At 42.5% G+C, this 21,736-nt stretch overlaps 1 protein-coding gene, 1 non-coding gene and 2 pseudogenes across 2 annotated transcripts in view; all 4 read left to right on the plus strand.

The window, feature by feature from the left end:
- LOC135114444 (uncharacterized) overlaps positions 1–8,841 on the plus strand; it is a 17,606-nt gene extending 8,765 nt beyond the window's left edge. Inside the window, exon 5 of the mRNA XM_064030346.1 lies at positions 8,378–8,841. Within this exon, the coding sequence (XP_063886416.1) occupies positions 8,378–8,782 (405 nt within the window). The 3' untranslated portion in view covers positions 8,783–8,841. The remainder of the gene's footprint in view (positions 1–8,377) is intronic.
- LOC135114552 (5S ribosomal RNA) lies at positions 519–637 on the plus strand (annotated as a pseudogene).
- An 11,110-nt stretch (positions 8,842–19,951) lies between the features above and the next one.
- On the plus strand, positions 19,952–20,070 carry LOC135114593 (5S ribosomal RNA). The gene has a single exon (XR_010275566.1). It is a non-coding gene; the product is annotated as a 5S ribosomal RNA (ribosomal RNA).
- Positions 20,071–21,091: 1,021 nt separating this feature from the next.
- LOC135114523 (5S ribosomal RNA) lies at positions 21,092–21,210 on the plus strand (annotated as a pseudogene).
- Positions 21,211–21,736: the final 526 nt, after the last annotated feature.

The following is a 21,736-nucleotide window of genomic DNA, read 5'->3' on the forward strand; positions in this document are numbered from 1 at the left end:
CCTGGGCCGAGAGCACACCCAACTACTGCTACCACCTCACATCATCATTGTTCTTAATAATAAATTCTTCTTCTTCTTCTTCTCCTTATCATTATTACTATACAAATAATAATGATAATGATAATAAAATAATAATAATAATAAGAAGAAGAAGAAGAAGAAGAAAAAGAAGAAGAAGAAGAAGAAGAAGAAGAAGAAAAAGAAGAAGAAGAAGAAAAAGAGGAAGAAAATAATAATAACAATAAAAATAAAATAAAATAGTTATAATAAAAAATAAATAAAAAAATGAAAATATAATATTAAAAGAAGAAAAACAAGAAGAAGGAGAAGAAGAAGAAGAAGAAGAAGAAGAAAAAGAAGAAGAAGCAGAAGAAAAAAAAAAAGAAGAAGAAGAAGTTAAGAAGAAGAAGAAGAAGAAGAAGAAGAAGAAGATGAAGAAGAAAAAAGAGAAACAGAAGAAGAACAAGAAGAAGAAGATAGTGTAATCTTCTAATAGTCGGAAACTCAAGCTTACCAAGGCCAACGACCACACAACGTTGAATACACCGCTCCTCGTCTGATCAGCGAAAATAAGCAACGTTGGTTCCGGTTAGTACTTGGATGGGTAACCGCCTGGGAACACCATATGTTGTTGACATTCCAACATTTTTTTTTACTTATTCATTCATCATTTTGCATTTTTTTTTACCTCGCTTAATGCAATAAGGCAAGCAAAAAAATAAAATAAATAGATAAATAAAATACTTACAAATACTTACATAAAAGGATCTCTCTCTCTCTCTCTCTCTCTCTCTCTCTCTCTCTCTCTCTCTCTCTCTCTCTCTCTCTCTCTCTCTCTCTCTCTCTCTTTTATTATTAATTCTCATTTATGGTGTTATTCTTGTTGTTGTTGTTGTTGTTGTTGTTGTTGTTGTTGTTGTCGTTATTGTTGTTCTTGTTGTTGTTGTTGTTGTTGTTGTAGTTGTTGTTTTTATTGTTTTTCTTTTTCATCTAAAGTTTCTTTATCTTTATAGTATTAACATTATTATTTTAATATTGCTGTTATTAATACTATTCTTCTTCTTCTTCTTCTTCTTTTTCTTCTTCTTCTTCTTCTTCTTCTTCTTCTTCTTGTTTTTTTTTCTACTTCTTCTTCTTCTTCTTCTTCTTCTTATTATTATTATTATTATTATTATTATTATTATTATTATTATTATTATTATTATTAATTTTCTAAATTTCTTAATCCATTTATTTCATTTTTTTTCAACTATTATAAATTATCATATGTTTTTATATTTTAAAGATTTGTGTTATATATTCATGGATTTTTTTTTATTTATTTATCTACTTATTTTTATTATTACTATTATTATATATTTATTTATTAAATTTAACCTAACCTAACCTAACATAATGTAACATTACCTAAACTACCCTAAACTAAGCCAAACTTAACATATCCTTAATTAGCTTAACCTAACTTTGTTGTTGCTGTTGTTGTTGTTGTTGTTGCTGTTGTTGTTTTTCTTCCTCCTTTCTTTTTATTGTTGTTCCTAACCTAACCTAACTTAACTTCACCTAACCTGACTAACCTAACCTAACTTAAATTAACATTACCTAACCTAATGTAACCAAACTTCACCTAAATGAACCTAACCTATAATATCCTAAATTAACCTAACCTAAATTAAGCAAAGCTGGCCTAACCTAACCTAACATAACCTAACTTAACCTAACCTAACCTAACATAACGTAACATCACCTAAACTACCCTAAACTAACACTAACAACCTAACCTAAATTAACCTAACCTAACCTAACTTAACCTGACCTGACCTAATCTAACCTAACTTCGCCTTACTTGAATTACATTCAAGTATCGATCAGTCAGTGGAGCCGAGGCTTGCTGGTTTTTCCCATCCTTCACAACCCAACCGACACATATACACACACACACATTCTCTCTCTCTCTCTCTCTCTCTCTCTCTCTCTCTCTCTCTCTCTCTCTCTCTCTCTCTCTCTCTCTCTCTCTCTCTCTCTCTCTCTCTCTCTAACTCCCTTCGTGATTTCTGGCATCTAGCCAAAAAGTATCTCCAATAACTTTGCTGCTTCTTCTTTCCCTACTCTATTTCAACCAGATGGCACCACTGCTATCGCATCTATTTTTAAAGCTGAAATCTTTGCTCAAACCTTTGCTAAAAATTCTACATTGGACGATTCTGGGCTTGTTCCTCCCTCTCCTCCACCCTCTGACAACTTCATGCCACCTATTAAAATTCTTCGCAATGATGTTTTCCATGCCCTCGCTGGCCTAAACCCTCGGAAGGCTTATGGACCGGATGGGGTCCCTCCTATTGTTCTCCGAAACAATGCCTCCATGCTTGCACCTTGCCTATTCAAATTCTTTCAGCTCTGTCTGTCAACACTACCTTTCCTTCTTGCTGGAAGTTTACTTACATTCAACCTGTTCCTAAAAAGGGTGACCGTTCTAATCCCTCAAACTACCATCCTATTGCTTTAATTTCCTGCCTATCTAAAGTTTTTGAATCTATCTTCAACAGGAAGATTCTTAAACATCTATCACTCCACAACCTTCTATCTGATCGCCAGTATGGGTTCCGTCAAGGCCGCTCTACTGGTGATCTTCTGGCTTTCCTTACTGAGTCTTGGTCATCCTCTTTTAGAGATTTTGGTGAAACTTTTGCTGTTGCCTTGGACATAATTATCAAAAGCTTTTGATAGAGTCTGGCACAAAGCTTTGATTTCCAAACTACCCTCCTACGGTTTCTATCCTTCTCTCTGTTTACTTCATCTCAAGTTTCCTTTTTGACCGTTCTATTGCTGCTGTGGTAGACGGTCACTGTTCTTCTCCTAAATCAATTAACAGTGGTGTTCCTCAGGGTTCTGTCCTGTCACCCACTCTCTTCTTATTATTCATTAATGATCTTCTAAACCAAACTTCTTGTCCTATCCACTCCTACGCTGAAGATACCACCCTGCACTTTTCCACGTCTTTTCATAGACGTCCAACCCTTCAGGAGGTAAACATATCACGCAGGGAAGCCACAGAACGCCTGACTTCTGATCTTTCTAAAATTTCTCATTGGGGCAGAACAAACTTGATATTGTTCAATGCCTCAAAAAATCAATTCCTCCATCTATCAACTCGACACAACCTTCCAGACAACTATCCCCTCTTCTTCAATGACACTCAACTGTCCCCCTCTTCTACATTGAACATCCTCGGTCTGTCCTTTACTTATAATCTGAACTGGAAACTTCACATCTCATCTCTAGCTAAAACAGCTTTTATGAAGTTAGGTGTTCTGAGACGTCTCCGCCAGTTTTTCTCACCCCCCCCAGCTGCTAACTCTGTACAAGGGCCTTATCCGTCCATGTATGGAGTATGCTTCACATGTCTGAGGGGGGTTCCACTCATACTGCTTTTCTAGACAGGGTGGAATCAAAAGCTTTTCGTCTCATCATCTCCTCTCCTCTAACTGACTGTCTTCAGCTTCTCTCTCACCGCCGCAGTGTTGCATATATAGCTGTCTTCTACCGCTATTTTCATGCTAACTGCTCTTCTGATCATGCTAACTGCATGCCTCCCCTCCTTCCGCGGCCTCGCTGCACAAGACTTTCTTCTTTCTCTCACCCCTATTCTGTCCGTTTCTCTAACGCAAGAGTTAACTAGTATTCTCAATCATTCATCCCTTTCTCTGGTAAACTCTGGAACTCCCTGCCTGCTTCCGTATTTCCACCTTCCTATGACTTGAATTCCTTCAAGAGGGAAGTTTCAAGACACTTATTCATCATTTTTTGACCACTGCTTTGACCCTTGTATGGGACTGGCATTTCAGTGGGCATTTTTTTTTATTACATTTTTGTTGCCCTTGGCCAGTGTCCTTCCTACATAAAAAAAAAAAAATAGTAGTAGTAGTAGCAGTAGTAGTAGTAGTAGTAGTAGTAGTAATGCTATTTTTCATATATTTAGTAATTTTTTTTTTTCATATTAATATTTATATTTATATTTTTTTTGTTTTGTTTTGACATTCATACGAATGCTATAAAGGTGAAGCATAGAAATTTATTTGATTAATTAATTAATTTATATATCTATTTCTTTTGATTTTTTAAATTAATTAATTAATTTATTTTTATTATTATTATTTTTTTTTTTATGTCTCTATGATAAGCAAAGCATTATAGACCTTATGAAAGCACATATCCTCTAGAGTCTTGCCCTACAAAAGATTCTGTAAAGTAAAAAATAAAGGGAATAAGTGTCAGTGACGTTTGATGAATAGAGGAAGGCGTGGCAGAAATTACCATAACACGTATATAAATGAAAATTTATCTTCCTCGTATTTTCCCACTTGCGTTTGCTTCTTGAAAATTTAACTGGGTGGGTCATATAGCAGACATATTGTTCTTTCCTCCATTGTAGTTTGTTTCCAGCAAGCCCCCTAAATAAAGTTTGTTTTTTTTTTTTTTTTTTTAAGAAATGAGGAATTAACTTCTAACGCTGATCACTGAGCGGAGCGTAGACGAGCTGCTATCCTCAAGGACGTTACCTCTCTCTCTCTCTCTCTCTCTCTCTCACTCTCTCTCTCTCTCTCTCTCTCTCTCTCTCTCTCTCTCTCTCTCTCTCTCTCTCTCTCTCTCTCTCTGTCTCTCTGTCTCTTAGTGAAGAAGAATTTACATAAGAAAATAAGACTTTAAATAAAAAGAATATATATATATATATATATATATATATATATATATATATATATATATATATATATATATATATATATATATATATATATATATATATATATATATATATATATATATATATATATATATATATATATATATATATATTCAAAGACAATGAATATCCTCTGGGGAAGGGGTGACGATCCTTACTTAACCCTTAATTTCAGTTGAATTTTGACAAGTCTACGTTAAAATGTTTCCATTTTTCTGCAGTGATAAAGAAACGTAGAGGGGTAGCTAATATATTTAGTTGTTAATTGTATCTTTTTTCTTTCTTTTTTTCATTTATTCTTTTATTGATTTTTCTTTTCATTGCTTAATTATGCATTATGCCGACACTGCAGGTTACAATTGCAGATATTGCAAGTATTTTTGACACAATACAAGCACATCCAGCTAAACTATTGCTACAGTATAGAGAGAGTATTTCGATTACATACCTTATTCTTCATCTTCTTTTCTTCTTCTTTTTTTTTTTTTTTTTAAATAAATATAATAATAAATAAATAAGTAAATAGGTATTGTCAAATGAAATCATCGAGATTACGCAGGGGTTTCGGGCAATACTTTAATGCATGACTGACTACACAAGCCTCATCTGTCTACAAAAAAAAAAAAAATGAAAAATAAGAATAAGAATAGGGAGAATTAACGAAAATTTTAAGTAATAAAGATAACAGTAAGAATTATTATAACAAGAATAAGAAAAATTACAATAAAGGAATATAAAAAAAAAGAAAGAAAGCATCCCATGTCTTTCTTCCTAATTGTCATAGAAGGGTGAATTCTTTTGTATATTTTCCAACATTTCCAATACAACGATATGAATGGGGGAAGAAAGAATAAGAATAATAGAATGAAGGCCTCCCAACACCTAGTTCTCCGGTCTTGGCCAATTAGCTAACGGCGGGATCAGCGCAGTTAAGCAGGGGGTCCGGGCAGAACTTGGATGGGTGACCACTAAAGCCTCATCTCTCTGAGAATAGAAAAAAATAGCAATAAGAATGAGGAGAATGAACGAAAAACGAAAATAATAAAATAACAATAACAACTATGATAAAAATAAGAAGATTAAGAATAAAAAGAACAAAAATAAGGGAAAAAAGTAATAATAAATCTCTCTTGCTAATTGTCGTAGAATTATGAATGAAGGGTTAATTTTAGTGCATATTTTCCAACATTTTCAGCACAACAATGCAACAACAATACAGGAAAGAATAAGAATAAGAGAAATAAGCCCTCCCAACACCTTGTTCTCCGCTCTTGACCAATCAGCTGACGGCGGGATCAGCAAGGTTAAGCAGGGGGTCCGGCCTGAACTTGGATGGGTGACCGCACAAGCCTCATCTCTCTAAAAGTAGGATAAATAAGAATAAGAATAGGAAGAATAATAAAAAAAATGTAAATAATAAAGATAACAATATTAATTATGACAAGAATAAGAAAAAAATAGAATAAAAAGAATGAAAAAAATAAGAATATCACAACTTTCTTGCTAATTGTCTTAGAATTTTAAATGACATGTCAGTTCTGCTGTATATTTTCCAAGATTTGTTATGAATGAGGGAAGAAAGAAAAAGAATAAGAATAAGAATAAGAAAAAAATGAATTAGACTAACAATAATGATCACATCTTTCATGCGGTGACTGCGTGGGCGATGAGCCTCACTGGACGTTTCTGACCAATCACAAGGCAGGGTTGGAGTCGTCGGGCCCACCCGATTCATAGATAAAGGGATTTTGTGGGAAGCACGGGCAGAAGTACCAGGCAAAATCCTTGAGCGAATGATAAATTCAAGGCTAAAAACACACCTAGAAATTAATAACTTATATAACACTTACCAGTTCGTTTTTCGTAGTAATAGAGGCACCACACAAGCACTAGCAGTCATCACAGAACAAATAGCACACAATAAATCAGATAAAGGAGAGTGCCAAGTCATACTAAGAGACATATCTAAAGCTTTTGATCAAGTCTGGCACCTCGGTCTTAAGCATAAAATCCTACAACTACAACTCCCTATTACAATAGAAAAATTTTTATGCGACTTTTTATCTGATCACACAGCATCCATTAAAGTTAATCATTACATTGGTTCTACATTTAATTTAAACTGCGGTGTACCACAAGGGAGTGTTCTGTCACCAACACTCTTCACAATTTACACCAATGATATTCAACAACCTATACAAACCCTTAACATCAGTTTCGCAGACGACATAACACAAATAATTGGCTACCCAGGAAGGTCCAAGAACATGCTCAATATAAAAACAGAGAGAGCAATAACAGCAATTAATAACTACGAAAGGAACTGGAAAATAAAAACCAATGTTAATAAATTCACCCCTCTGCACCTTGGAGCAAAACTTACCTTTCCACTCATCATTAACGAAGAAGAAATAGAATTTAAAAGTACCGGCAAATGCCTTGGTCTAACCATAACTAGAGGTGGCTACTACAAACATATACAGGAGCGTAAAAATATAGCAATAGCATCACTACAAAAACTCTACAAGTTACATAACATGCCAGAGAAAATAAAAATACACTTAGTAAAAGCACTAATACTACCAATACTTGATTACCCTCCAATCCCTATACACACAATGAGCAATAACCAAATTAGCAAACTTCAAAAAGTTCAAAACAAAGCACTTAGATTTGCAACAAATCAGAAACACCCTTACACCATGACAACAGAACAAGTACAAATACACACCAAAACAACACCTCTCAATATACGTCTACACTACAGAGCAAAGACAATTTGGGAAAAAATTGATGAGTTGGGCCTGCCTATCTATCAAAGCCTAAAAGACAACTCAGATCAAATAGTAAAATACCACCGTGATTTCCCTAGCAGCCTACAGGCATGCAAAACAATACCCAACCCAATCTATTAAAAAACCGAAAATAAAGGAAACATACTCACCTTAAAACACTTACCTTTACTCACTGTATTCCTGAAGATGACCAAACACAAAAACTCAGCACACACGGGGCATCTGAAGAGGAAAGAATATTATGTAACTCCAACACTCTAAACAGCACACACACACACACATGCTTCACATGGGACTCGTAGCTGGCCTCCTCTCTCCCCATTCCGCGCCCTGAGTCGGCGGTGAGGCGGTATGCCACGCCGGTGTTCACCACACCGTAATGCACAGCCGAGGGGTACTGGCCACTGGTAGGGCTTGCTGGCCCCCAGCAAGCGGTAGATGGGGAGGGGGTTGCACCTCATCCTGAGTCGCCGACACCCGGGGACCTACCTATAGGGGGTAAGAGTTGTGTGGTGTCGGCGAGGGAGTAGTGGTAGAGTCTCTCTCGACTCGCCTGCGGTGTAACAGGGAGAAATATCGCAGCCTGTGCCATCACATGAAGTCAGCACACAGAACACAAACATTCTCACAAACACATAATACACAGTATAACATCAATAAGTAAAATAGCAAGGTGGACAGCCCACCATCTTTAATATTATACTTCTTTCATTATTTCTCACTATCCTCTTATACTTATATTATTCTTCCTTCACCCATCTTTTCTATAAATATAGATAGATATATAGCGCGGGCAGACTCAGCTGAGTGTTCGTTGTGAGTTGTTGTTAATACAACTATGGCACGTACCAAGCAAACGGCTCGCAAGTCCACTGGTGGCAAGGCGCCCCGCAAGCAGCTTGCTACAAAGGCAGCTTGCAAGTCTGCTCCAGCCACTGGAGGTGTCAAGAAACCCCACCGCTGCAGGCCTGGAACCGTTGCTCTCCGTGAGATCCGCCGTTATCAGAAGAGCACTGAGCTGCTTATCAGGAAACTGCTTTTCCAGCGCCTGGTGCGTGAAATTGCTCAGGATTTCAAGACTGACCTCCGCTTCCAGTCCTCTGCTGTCATGGCTCTCCAGGAAGCTTCCGAGGCTTACCTCGTGGGTCTGTTTGAGGATACCAACCTGTGCGCCATCCATGCCAAGCGCGTGACTATCATGCCAAAGGACATCCAACTGGCTCGTCGCATCCGTGGCGAGCGTGCCTAAGAAGTCATCCACGAATGATCTTCATAACAGCAATATCTAGGCCCTTTTTAGGGCCAAAAATCTCTTTCATTAAAGAATTTTCATAGACAATCTGTTTGGTTTTGTGGAAGAAAATATTTATTTTCCATCTTTCAGTATCAGGTTAATAATTAACTTTCGACTTTCAACTCAATATCCTTCCCCCTTTTTTTTTTTTATTATTATTATTATTCCCTCTTCCATGGCCATATCTCTTTCACTTGGGAGAATTTTTATCTTTCTTTATCTCTATTTTTTTTTTATCTTTTCTTTATCTCCACTGAATAATAATCACGATAATAATAAGCATAATAATAATAATAATAATAATAATAATAATAATGATACAATAATTATTATAATAATAATTATAATAAAAACAACAATATTAATAATATTAATAATGATAATAATAATAATAATAATAATAATAATAATAATAATAATAATAATAATAATAATAATAATAATAACAATAATATTAATAATAATAACAATAATTATAATAATAATGCATTTGTCTATATCGTATCTTTTTTCCTTTTCAAGTGTGGCTCCAATGGAGCCGGGTATTATTTTATACTGGCAGCAGTATACTGGCCGCCTGTTTACTTGGAGGAGGTATACTTGGTAACAGCCTTGGTGCCTTCAGAAACAGCGTGTTTTGCCAGTTCACCAGGCAGAAGAAGACGGACAGCGGTCTGGATTTCCCGGCTGGTGATGGTGGAGCGCTTGTTATAGTGTGCCAGGCGGGATGCTTCGGCAGCGATCTGCTCGAAAATGTCATTCACGAACGAGTTCATGATTGACATGGCCTTGGAGGACACGCCAGTGTCTGGGTGGACTTGCTTGAGCACCTTGTAGATGTAGATGGAGTAGCTCTTCTTCCTCCTGCGCTTCTTCTTCTTGTCGCCCTTGGCAATGGCCTTCTGTGCCTTGCCAGCTTTCTTGGCAGCCTTTCCTGATGCTTTGGGAGGCATAGTGTCGCCGTACTGCTGTGAGAACGAGTGTGCGTTTTCAAGTTTCAAGTTTCAAGTTTTTATTTAGAAAAAGGGGGGTGTTACAAGAAGGGGCAGTGTGTGTACCAAGACTGGTACACAGGGAAGAAAAAGTGAGGAGAAATAGAAGTACAGTGGGAGAAAAAAAGTTGCCGGGCGGTCCGTCTTGCTACTGTAAAGTAATGAGTGTCACAGGGCAGTACAAGAGCGATTTGTAGGGTGGAAACCAAAGTCCCCGGAGGAAAACCACCTGCACTGCTGTGAGATAGAATAGAGTGGGGGAGGGTTACATATAATATTTACATAACATTTACAAGTACGTTGCAATGACATAAAATATTTACAGAACATGAGTTCTTGGTGGAAACCTGAGTTAGCAGGTGAGTCGTAAAGGGCAACTAGAAGACACACATAAAGTAGATTGTTTGGAGAAGGCGGTGCAAGAAGAGGATGGTAAGAGAGATGCACTAGCTTAAGAGAGGTGAAGTTAGGGGGACGAAGGTAGAAGGGAGGAAACATCGAGAGGAAGAAAAAAGAATGCAGAGGGACACAGTAGAACCGTTAAGGAGTACATAATGCTTAAGAAGAAATAAGACACGAGGGAGCAAAAATTGTCACAATAGCACGTACAAAATAAACATGAGAGTCAAATGCAGAGGGACACAGTAGAAACGTTAAGGAGTACTTAATGCTTAAGAAGAAATAAGACACGAGGGAGCAAAAATTGTCACAATAGCACGTACAAAATAAACATGAGAGTCACAGAACACGCGTGGATGTTCACTGTGCACTGTAACGATATACTCGATTATTTCGGGAGTCCTGCGACGGGGGAGAGGGTGGTGGGCAGGTGTCTTGGGCGCGGGTCGATGTCGGAGGTTCTAGGAGTCGCTGTCGGTGGTTCGGGGGGGAGTTCAAGGGGGAGGCCTTCGGCGACGCCTGCGGCGCCGTCAGCCCCAGTAAACCCCTCAGCTGTGCGTTTCCCGAACTCGGTCCCGCTGCCGGGGGCTGAGCAGGCTACCCCGGAGGACGATTACCCCTCGCCAGGACGTCGGCCGGTCCCACGGCGACTCGGGGCGCGGGGGGGCGAGGGGATGTTCGCGATGATGGAACCACCACTGGGTATGCCGTCGGTGTCGCCGGGGGCGTCATCAGGCCTGGTAGATCTCTTAGTGGCTAGCTGCAGTCCACCACTGTCGTCACGGTACCTCTACTCTCGGAAGGAGAAGGACAGATGCTCGCTCTCTCTCAGTCAGCAGTCGGTGATGATAATGGCGTGATCTGCGGACAAATTATCTAACAGTAAAAGAATGCTTGGGGGGAGAGTGACTAATTTCTAGTAGTGATACAGGTAGATTGTGAATTTAATAGGGGAATGAGTTACGGAAATATAACATTCACCTGTATCGGGCTTCGGGAGGCGGGTCTTGCACCCGGCGAAGACTCCTGGGGAACCCGGCGTGTTCCCGGGGTAGAGCCTAGTCGTGCTGTGTCCTCAGCGCCTGGAACTGTTCCCATCCCTCGGCATCCATCTGTTCCCAAACCCTGGCGGCCATATCGTGAAGGCGGGCGTTCAGGGCTGGGAGGGATGCGGCTTCGTGAAGAGCAGCCGAGGTGACAAAGTCGTCCCATCTGGTGCCGAAGGCGAACCTCAGGGCGTTGTTCTGGACCCGCTGAAGCTTGCTGATGGCTGTTTTAGAGAGAGCATGCAAGGGAATAGGTGGATAAGTTAGAATGGGCAAAATCAAAGCCTTTATTAGGTGGAGCTTGAGACCAGTGGTCAGATCCCTCAAGCGGTACAGCCTGGTGAGGGCCGACTTCGCTTTTGCCACTCGCTGGGACACGTGTGAAGTGTACCCAGTTGTGGATATGGAGAACCCCAGGAGGGTGCCCCTGGGGCTAAACTCAACATCATCCCCATCCACTAGCAGTGGGGCGGGGGTCTTTGTGGCGAGGGGGACGACCTTAAACTTGGCCAGGTTTGTCCTGATCCTCCACTCCCTCTCGAAGGCATTGATGCGGGCGATCTCTCTGGCAGTGCGGGCGTTCGTCATCAAGCTGGAGCGACCTGGGTGGAAAATAATCTGGGAGACATCGTCAGCATACAGTAAATTGATACCAGCCTCTGAGGCTGGACAATCGCTGGTATAAATGCTGTACAGGGTGGGCGACAGCACACTGCCCTGCGGAACTCCTGTGGCGAGGGGAAAAGGTGGACCGAGGTGCCCCCCTACACTCACCCTCGCCGTCCTGTCGTCCAGGAAGTCACAGAGAAGGCGCTCAACCGGTGCAGGCAGCCCCAGGTGAAGGAGCTTGTACTTCAGCCCAAGGTGCCAGACACGGTCAAACGCCTTACTCACGTCCCGCAGCACCAAGTTACAGCGGTACCTATTGGCCTGGTGTATGGCGATGGTCTCGGTTGCCAGAGCGATGGCATGGACAGTACCCCTGCCGCTCCGGAAACCATACTGCGCTGGGTGTAGATGGTTTCCCGTCTCCAGATAGGTGCGCAGCCGAGCAGAGACAACCCTCTCCAGCAGCTTCCCCGGTACCTCCAGCAGGGAGATGGGGCGGTAGTTCTCCGGACGAGTCGGAGTCTTGCCGGCCTTAGGAATCATCCTCATCTCCGCCTGCTTGAATCCGTCCGGGAAATAGCCTGCTGAGAGCGCCGCATTGAAGATTGCCCCTAATCTGGCTAGCGCCGAAGCTGGAAGATAAGAGAGTATAGTCTTGTTTATCTTGCTGCCGCCAGGGCTAGTCGGCTTGCCACATTTGATCGCGGCAGCCATCTCCTGAGCGGAAATAAAACAGTCCAGTGGGGAGGTACCTGTGAGACGGGCAGGATCAGCCGAGTCGAACGGGTAGGTTCTGTACACAGCATGTGCCATGTAATCCAGCACATGGTCATTGTCGTCAAAGTCGTCGTCGTAGTCCTCTCTGTACACACGGTCCCAAATGGACGTGAAAAGGTGTTCTTTTTCCTCGTTCGTGAACTTCTTGTCACCTGTAATGTCTATTAGCTACGCGTCTGGTCCTGTCGTTCTACCTGAGAGACACTTGATTTCTCTCCAAAACTTCCTGGGATCACGGTGGTTGGCAGCTAAGCTTGCCAACTTCCTCCCCCAGTGCGTCCTAGCTTCTGTTTGTCGCAAGTCGTGCAGTATAGCTTTAACATGTCTGTACTGCCTGTACTCATCGTAAGTCCAGCCTCTCTGGCTCGCTCTGTCACGTAGCGCCTGGAATTGAATCCGCAGCAGCTGCGTCGTTCGGGAGGGTCTTGGGGCGGACCTAATTTTGTGGGAGGTCAGGGGTATGTGTCTGTCAGCAGTGGTCTTGACTTTGGTCATCCATGCCTCTAGTGCTGCGTCAATGTCCTCCAGGGTGCCGTAGGTCACGTCTGGTAGGTCTGTCATCTGTAGGGCGTCGTCCTCAGAAAACGCGTCCCAGTTTACTCTTTTATAGTTATACCTCCTGACACTAGGGATGAGGAGCGGGGAGGTGGAAATATCAAGGATAGTAGGTATGTGGTCACTAGTCGTCAGAGGTCCAGGCGTGAAGGAGTAATGAAGAAAATTCACCCTGTTAGTTAGAGCTATGTCAGGAGTTGAGGCAGTCCTAAAAATCAAAGTAGGTGGGAAAGAAAGGGCCGATATGGAGTGCAGTCTGTCATCGAAGATAGTCTACTATGTCTCTCCCTACCTGGTTGGAAGTAGTGTATCCTAGGTAGGGATGTCGGGCGTTCAAGTCCCCTACAAGGAAAACAGGTGTCTGTCTGCGGAGGAGTCGGAGGAAGTCAGGATGGGGAAGGTAAGGTCTGCGGGGTGTATGGTTGCCTCTTTCCAAGCTGATGGTAGAAGTCCTGTAGCGTATGAGGTGTTGATTATTTTGAGGAGCTCATCTTGTGCTGCTTCACCTCCTTTTCTGATCATGGAGTATGTGATTTTGTCCGCACCGGCAGCTGTGTCGGGTCTGGGCTGTAGCGCCTTCTGCAGTTCCCGGGGCGTAAAGGCTGTGTCTGCTGGGTGTCTTTGTCTACAGGCTTGTTGGATGAAGGTGTCTTGGGCTGGACGTTGCTCTTCAAGCTTGGCTAGGGACGCGGGGCTGAGCTGCGCTGGGCTGGCTCTGTGAACGTAAGTTTGTAGAAGTCTGGCGGCTTCCCTCTCTGGGTCTGGGTGTGTAGGTGCTCTCGGTGTCCTCTTGCCGGTTGCAGTTTTCACGTGCTTCCAGAGGTCGCTGAGAGTGGTGTGGGCGTTCATGCCGGAGCACCATTCCAGCCATTTTTCTGTTTTTATTGCCTTTTTCCCCTCTCTCGCCGTCCTGATGGCAGCACGCAGGAGTCCCCATGTGGTCTCTGTGTTGTGTGTTCGGTTGAGTTTTCTTGCTTGATTTATCCGGTGGTTATATTCTTTGACTCTCTGATCATAGTACCAGCGATCTTTGTAGTTATGTGTTGGTTTCTTCGTTTTAGGAATGGCTTTGTTTGCTGCATGGTGGAAGGCGTCAACTAGCCGATGTTCCAAGTCATCTGCTGTGAGGCCGGATTCTGTCTGGGCTAGGTGATGGAGGATTTCTTCTCTAAATCTCGGCCAGTCTGCCTTTTTTGTGTTCCATCTGGGGACGAGTGCTGGGGTGGAGGGTTTTTCACAGTTGATTTTGATGGTGGTAGCAAAGTGGTCACTGGCGAGGTGGTCATGTAGCTCCCACTTTGCCCCGTGGCTGAGATGGGGAGAGGCAAAAGAGAGGTCAAGGATACCGCCTTGGATGTGTGTGGGCTCTCCTATGGTGTTCAGGAGAGTTGCCTCGGGAACGTTGGCCATTACTTCAGCTAAATGTTGCCCATCTCTGTTCTGTCTTCTTGATCCGAGGATGGTGTGATGGGCGTTGAAGTCTCCCCCGATGAAGACACTTGTTGTTGCGCAGAGGGCAAGGAGTTCACTGATCTCGAGGGGTGTCACGAGGTTGTTGTATATGTTGTAGACTTGGATGGGTCCGTGGCGGAGTTGGAGGGTGATTCCTAGGACCTCGGTTCGATCACCGCAGTCGACAGGATTGTTGATCTTTTGGCTTGGTATGCAGCTTTTAACTAAGATGGAGCAGCCTCTTGTCTGTCTGTCTATGGCCGGAAGGTGATATGCAGTGTATCCTGAGAAGCGGGTTTGTGTGTCCTGAGGCAGGCCCGTCTCTTGTAGCAGGATGACATCCCAACTATTTTCGTATGCGTCTGCCATTAGGAGGTGGTGTTTATTTGATATCGTGCAGCAGTTCCACTGCAGGATTTGGAGCGCCTGTCTTTGTGCTTCTTGCACGTCTTCTTCTCTGTCTGTGTTTCCTGTGTCGTTTGTGTGAGTGTCGTCGTTGGTGTCAGGGTGAGTGTCATATCCATTGTTTGTGTTGGTGGTGTTGCTGGGTTTGTTTGCTGTGGAACACTGCGCCGGTTCTGTGTTATCCCGAGGGCCGCCTTTTCTCTCGCGATGTTCGCCGAGGCGGGAGTGATTCCCTTGTTGGTTTGAGGAGCTGGCATCAGTGCGGGTGACTGGCTGCGTGGCCGAGGCGAGGAGCTGCGGCTGGTGGGTGGCTGCTGGAGTGCTGACCGCTTCTTGCACACTTTGGCCACAACTTGTTCCGATAGTGTGGTGATGTCTTCCGACGGTATTTGTTTTCCCAGCATGGAGACGAGGGCAGTGGCAAACGTCTGGAACATCGCCTGCAGGTCCTGCTTGGAGAGAGTGATGTGTTCTGTTTGTCGAGTTGGTGGTCGTGATGCGTTGATTCGCTGTCGTGGCCTGCTGCCTGTCCTTGGTTGCTGTGCTGCTGTTCCTAGTGTTCCTAGTGCTGGAAAATCGGCGTTTGCTGTCATGTTTGGAGTCTGTTGTGGCTGTGCTGGTTGTTGTGGCTGTGCTGGTTGTTGTGGCTGTGCTGGTTGGCTGCCCCAGGTCGAAGTGGCCGCCAGAGCTGGGCCATTGGTGGTGGCGAGAGAGGGGCGATGTCGAGTCATCCACTGGTGTTAAGAGGCCTTCTGAACATCGGCTAACTCTCTCCTGGCTGTGCAGCTTTTGTTCCAGGCGTGATGTGGACGGTGGCAGTTGGGACACTTCGCTGTCGTTGTGCCTCCTTCTTTGTGCATCTTGATGCATTTTTCTGTCTCGTGGCTGCCGGCGCAGATTCCGCATTTCGTTGGTAGTGTACAGTTTGCCTTGTGGTGGCCAAACCTCTGGCAGTTGAAGCATCTGAGAGGCTCCTTGCCGTAAGGACGTGTGTAGAACGTGCCCCAGTTCCCCAGGTCTACATAGCCTGGAAGGGGGCCTCGAACTGTGATCAGCACTTGACGTGTTGGTTCTCCTTCTCGATGAGTGAGTCGGTCTGCAGAAATCATCTGGGGATGTCTCTGCAGGAGTGAGAGTGGCATGAGCAGGTGGTACTTCAGTACCACTCCTTTGGTGATGTTGCTGGTGGATGACTGCAGGTGTATGGGTTTTCCCTTGAGCTCCTTCAGGTTGATGATGTCGTCGTGTACTTCCATTGTCGGTGGGGAGAGGAGCACTTGCCCTGAGTGGAGGAACTTCATGGGTAGTTTTTCTCTCATGTTCAGCGCTGCCTCCAGAGCTTCTGCGACGTCTATTGGTGACTGGAAACCTTCCGTGGCTGGAATGATGATACGTGGGACATCGCCAGACTGGTGCCTGGAGGTGGGAGTCTCTTTTGGCTGTTCTGGAGCTGTTGCCTGTTGCATTTTCTTTTCCTCATATCTGTCCCTGCGAGCTCGGTTGTATCCACGCCCTTGGAATCGGAAGCCGTCTTCGTCTTTTGCTTGCTTGGAGGTGGAAGGATTGGGTTCAAGATTCTTGTCTTGGGCTTGGCATTTGGCGGGTGGGCAGCTTTCGTCATCTTCGGAGTCTTGGTGGAGTCCTCGTTTTGTCCTGTCGATGCTCATGGATCTTTCTCGGGACGGTATGGTTCTCGGGTCGCGTGTGAAGTGGTTATCAGACTTGTTAGTTGGCATCTTTCCTCTCAGAGTGTGATCTTCGACCGTCGTCTCCATTCTCGTGGTGGGGTCTTGGCTCGGCATGCTGAAGGGGGGGTGGAGTCCCCCTGTGACTAGCTGCTCCCTGCCTGGCAGTTGGCGGTTGCTACTGGTAGCCCGATTTCTAAAAACCGTCGCAGCTACACCGCCCTGCGAAATATCTAGGTCCTATGGAGGTTATGGGAGGCCCTCCTCAAGCTAAGAGTTGCCTTGACCTGGCCCCGCAACCAAGGCTGGACCAGCACGCTCACTGGCTTCCTTGGTGCATCGCAGGCTGCCCCTGCTTCAGGAGTTCTGGAGGCTTTTCAGGTCCTCCAGCCCCTTCACCCAGAGGCGGAAGAGAGGTGAAATAGAGTGAGAAGGAGAGAGAGCCTGACCAAACCCTCGGCTTCCTACCCGCAACCAATCTAACACTCAGCGTCAGGCAAGGGGGGTAAATTCCAATCCGAGCCCGTCATGAGTGCGATTGATGTGGTAGGGCACCAATTCGTGCCAGAAGTGTAAGTGGGTGTGTGTTGTGTGAATTTTGTGGTCTATGCAATTCTCAGTGTCTAGAGTAGCACTTGGGATAATGTGGGTCGCTGTAGAGTGAACTGCTGCGTCAGGGGCGCTGGTAAAGCACAGCGCGGAGTGGAGATCGGGCCGCTGCTAGGCTCCTTATAAAGGCGCTCTCCTTGTCTGAGGGGGCGGAGCTTGTGGCTCGGCCGCTCGGAGCAAGAGAGCGCTGAGTGGCTGGCAGGAGCTGGAGAGAGGGCGAGGTGTTGCAGCTGCGAGAGCTAAAGCGAGAATGATGCCGCGCGGGGTGTTGAAAAGTGGTATATATATTAGCGTGCCTACTAAGGATCAGGAGTCGCCACCTCAGCGAGCGTCCTGATTGGTCCAGACGCGCTCTGGGCCGATCTGATCTCGCGTATATATAGCCGTTTTTCCCAAAATTCACTACTTGCTCGCAGAGCTACCGACGAGGTTAGAGTACTCGCGCTCCTCATTTATCACCAACAACAACAACTACTAATACTACTACCACAACATCCATTATCATGTCTGGAAGCGGCAAGGGAGGAAAGGTGAAGGGAAAGTCAAAGTCCCGTTCCAGTCGTGCTGGACTCCAGTTCCCGGTCGGCAGGATTCATCGCCTTCTAAGGAAAGGCAACTACGCCGAGCGCGTGGGTGCTGGTGCCCCCGTGTACCTTGCGGCAGTTATGGAGTACCTGGCTGCTGAAGTCCTTGAGCTTGCCGGCAATGCCGCCCGTGACAACAAGAAGACTCCCATCATCCCACGTCACCTGCAGCTGGCCATCCGCAACGACGAGGAACTTAACAAGCTCCTCTCCGGAGTCACCATTGCAAAGGGTGGCGTGCTGCCCAACATTCAGGCCGTGCTCCTTCCCAAGAAGACTGAGAAGAAGTAAATAAAGGGCCTCCCTCCCCTTCAGCCAATATCACCATCAATCCGGCTCCTCTTCGGAGCCACACGTTCAAACATCTAGAGAGTTGTGTAGACTATACTGGTATATCAATAATAAGCAAGTAGTGTATTTATTTTCGAGTTAGTTATTTGTTATTATTATTATTATTATTTAGTCAGGCACGCAAGTGACCGAGAATAAATATGTATACTATATTTCTACTAATGTACCTGCTGTGTGTCACAGTGGAGAGTTGATTAGATGTGTTGCCTATTGTGATATGTTGAGCGTCTTTTTCATCTCAATGTATATTTTGTTTTATGAGAAACTGAGAACGATGAGGGGCGTGATCATTGAAATAAGTCATTGATAATAATAATAATAATAATAATAATAATAATAATAATAATAATAATAATAATAATAATAATGATAATAATAATAATAATAATGATACTTGGAGAAGACCTGATGAAGTGAGAAAGAAGGTTATAATTAATAATGGTTTCTTTTCTTAGCTCAGATAGTGATAGTGAACATGGTTATGAGAAAGTAGTAGTAATAATAGTAGTCTATGGTCCTTCTTTCTTTTCATGTTTGTGGACCTTAAAAAGGTCCGGGAGATGATGTTATTCAATGATGATAATGCAAGCTGAATAGCTGGCACCATCTCAATAATGGAGCGATTTAACCACCAAATCCGTACAGGGTACGGCCCTGACGCTTGAGGGCGTAGACAACGTCCATGGCAGTAACGGTCTTACGCTTGGCGTGCTCGGTATAGGTGACAGCATCCCTGATAACGTTCTCAAGGAACACCTTGAGCACCCCACGAGTCTCCTCGTAGATGAGACCAGAGATGCGCTTGACGCCACCTCGGCGAGCTAGACGACGGATAGCAGGCTTGGTGATTCCCTGGATGTTATCACGCAGAACCTTACGGTGACGCTTGGCGCCTCCCTTTCCAAGACCCTTGCCTCCCTTGCAGCGGCCAGTCATGGTGATGAGAGCTGCTAGTACGACGTCCGAACGGTCTAACAGGAAGCTCACGAATGTGCCTCAAAAGTTTTGTCGCGCGGTATATATTGAGCCAGAGCGGTCGTGCGTGTAGTAAATTAATATTTTCCCAGTTTTTCTCACTTAATTTAACATTATCGGGTCATATGCGTAGGTTTTCTGTTTCAGTGTTGACCCTGCAACTGCACACTTATGACTAAATTCACATACACAAGCACAAATGTGAATAAAACTCAATATAAAGGTGGAGGGGTTGCAAGATTTTCCGGCGCGCTAAGGCATGCCGAGATAATATACCTTCTCCCCTGACTCTTTTCTTGTAGGCATGTGAAAGATTCATTCAGTATCAAGTAATGTTTCAACTGAATTCATATTCTAATTTTCAGAAACTATCTTCCATTTGGTTGCATAACCAGTTTCCCCTCTTCTAGTTGGAAGAAAAAACAAATATATTTATTAACACTAACTCCTTCCTCTTCCAGTATGGTTTATGTATATATATATATATATATATATATATATATATATATATATATATATATATATATATATATATATATATATATATATATATATATATATATATATATATATATATATATATATATATATATATATAATTATAACTATACTATGAAAATCGTTGCTTTCATAACTAAGCAGGAGAACATCATCTTCAAATAGTCGATAAGTCAAGTTCATGAGAGCCAACGACCACACCACGTTGAATACACCGCTTCTCGTCTGATCAGCGAAGTTAAGCAACGTTGGGTCCGGTTAGTACTTGGATGGGTGACCGCCTGGGAACACCAGATGTTGTTGGCATTCCAACATTTTTATTTCCTTATTTATTCATCATTTTGCATTTTCTTCCCTCCCTTGATTATAAAACAATGCAATAAGGCAAGCAGAAAAGAAAAACAAATAATAAAATGCTTCCATTGACAAATAAAGCATCTCTCTCTCTCTCTCTCTCTCTATCTCTCTCTCTCTCTTTCTGTGTGTGTATATATATATATATATATATATATATATATATATATATATATATATATATATATATATATATATATATATATATATATATATATATATATATATATATATATATATATATATATATATATATATATATATATATATATATATATATATATATATATCCTTATTATTCTTTTCATAGATTCTTTTCAAGATCAACGAGGTTAAGCAACGGCTCTGGGCAAAACGTGGATGGGTGACTACACAAGCTTCATCCCGCAACTGGATCAGGATCACGGGTCCCCGTCCCAGCCAGTTATGTGATTGGCCCAGACATTCCTGGGCCGAGAGCACACCCAACTACTGCTACCACCTCACATCATCATTGTTCTTAATAATAAATTCTTCTTCTTCTTCTTCTCCTTATCATTATTACTATACAAATAATAATGATAATGATAATAAATTAATAATAATAATAAGAAGAAGAAGAAGAAGAAGAAAAAGAAGAAGAAGAAGAAGAAGAAGAAGAAGAAGAAGAAAAAGAGGAAGAAAATAATAATAACAATAAAAATAAAATAAAATAATTATAATAAAAAATAAATAAATAAATGAAAATATAATATTAAAAGAAGAAAAACAAGAAGAAGGAGAAGAAGAAGAAGAAGAAGAAGAAGAAGAAGAAGAAGAAGAAGAAGAAGAAGAAGAAGAAGAAGAAGAAAAAAAAAAAAATAAGAAGAAGAAGATTAAGAAGAAGAAGAAGAAGAAGAAGAAGAAGAAGAAGAAGAAAAAAGAGAAACAGAAGAAGAACAAGAAGAAGAAGATAGTGTAATCTTCTAATAGTCGGAAACTCAAGCTCACCAAGGCCAACGACCACACAACGTTGAATACACCGCTCCTCGTCTGATCAGCGAAAATAAGCAACGTTGGTTCCGGTTAGTACTTGGATGGGTAACCGCCTGGGAACACCATACGTTGTTGGCATTCCAACATTTTTTTTTACTTATTCGTTCATCATTTTGCATTTTTTTTTTACCTCGCTTAATGCAATAAGGCAAGCAAAAAAATAAAATAAATAGATAAATAAAATACTTACAAATACTTACATAAAAGGATCTCTCTCTCTCTCTCTCTCTCTCTCTCTCTCTCTCTCTCTCTCTCTCTCTCTCTCTCTCTCTCTCTCTCTCTCTCTCTCTCTCTTTTATTATTAATTCTCATTCATGGTGTTATTCTTGTTGTTGTTGTTGTTGTTGTTGTTGTTGTTGTTGTTGTTGTTGTTGTTGTTGTTGTTGTTGTTGTCGTTATTGTTGTTCTTGTTGTTGTTGTTGTTGTTGTAGTTGTTGTTTTTATTGTTTTTCTTTTTCATCTAAAGTTTCTTTATCTTTATAATATTAACATTATTATTTTAATATTGCTGTTAGTAATATTATTATTACTAATATTCTTCTTCTTCTTCTTCTTCTTCTTCTTCTTCTTCTTCTTCTTCTTCTTCTTGTTTTTTTTTCTACTT

This window comes from Scylla paramamosain, chromosome 27, assembly GCF_035594125.1.
Source record: "Scylla paramamosain isolate STU-SP2022 chromosome 27, ASM3559412v1, whole genome shotgun sequence".
In the NCBI taxonomy this organism is placed as follows: Eukaryota; Metazoa; Arthropoda; class Malacostraca; order Decapoda; family Portunidae; genus Scylla; species Scylla paramamosain.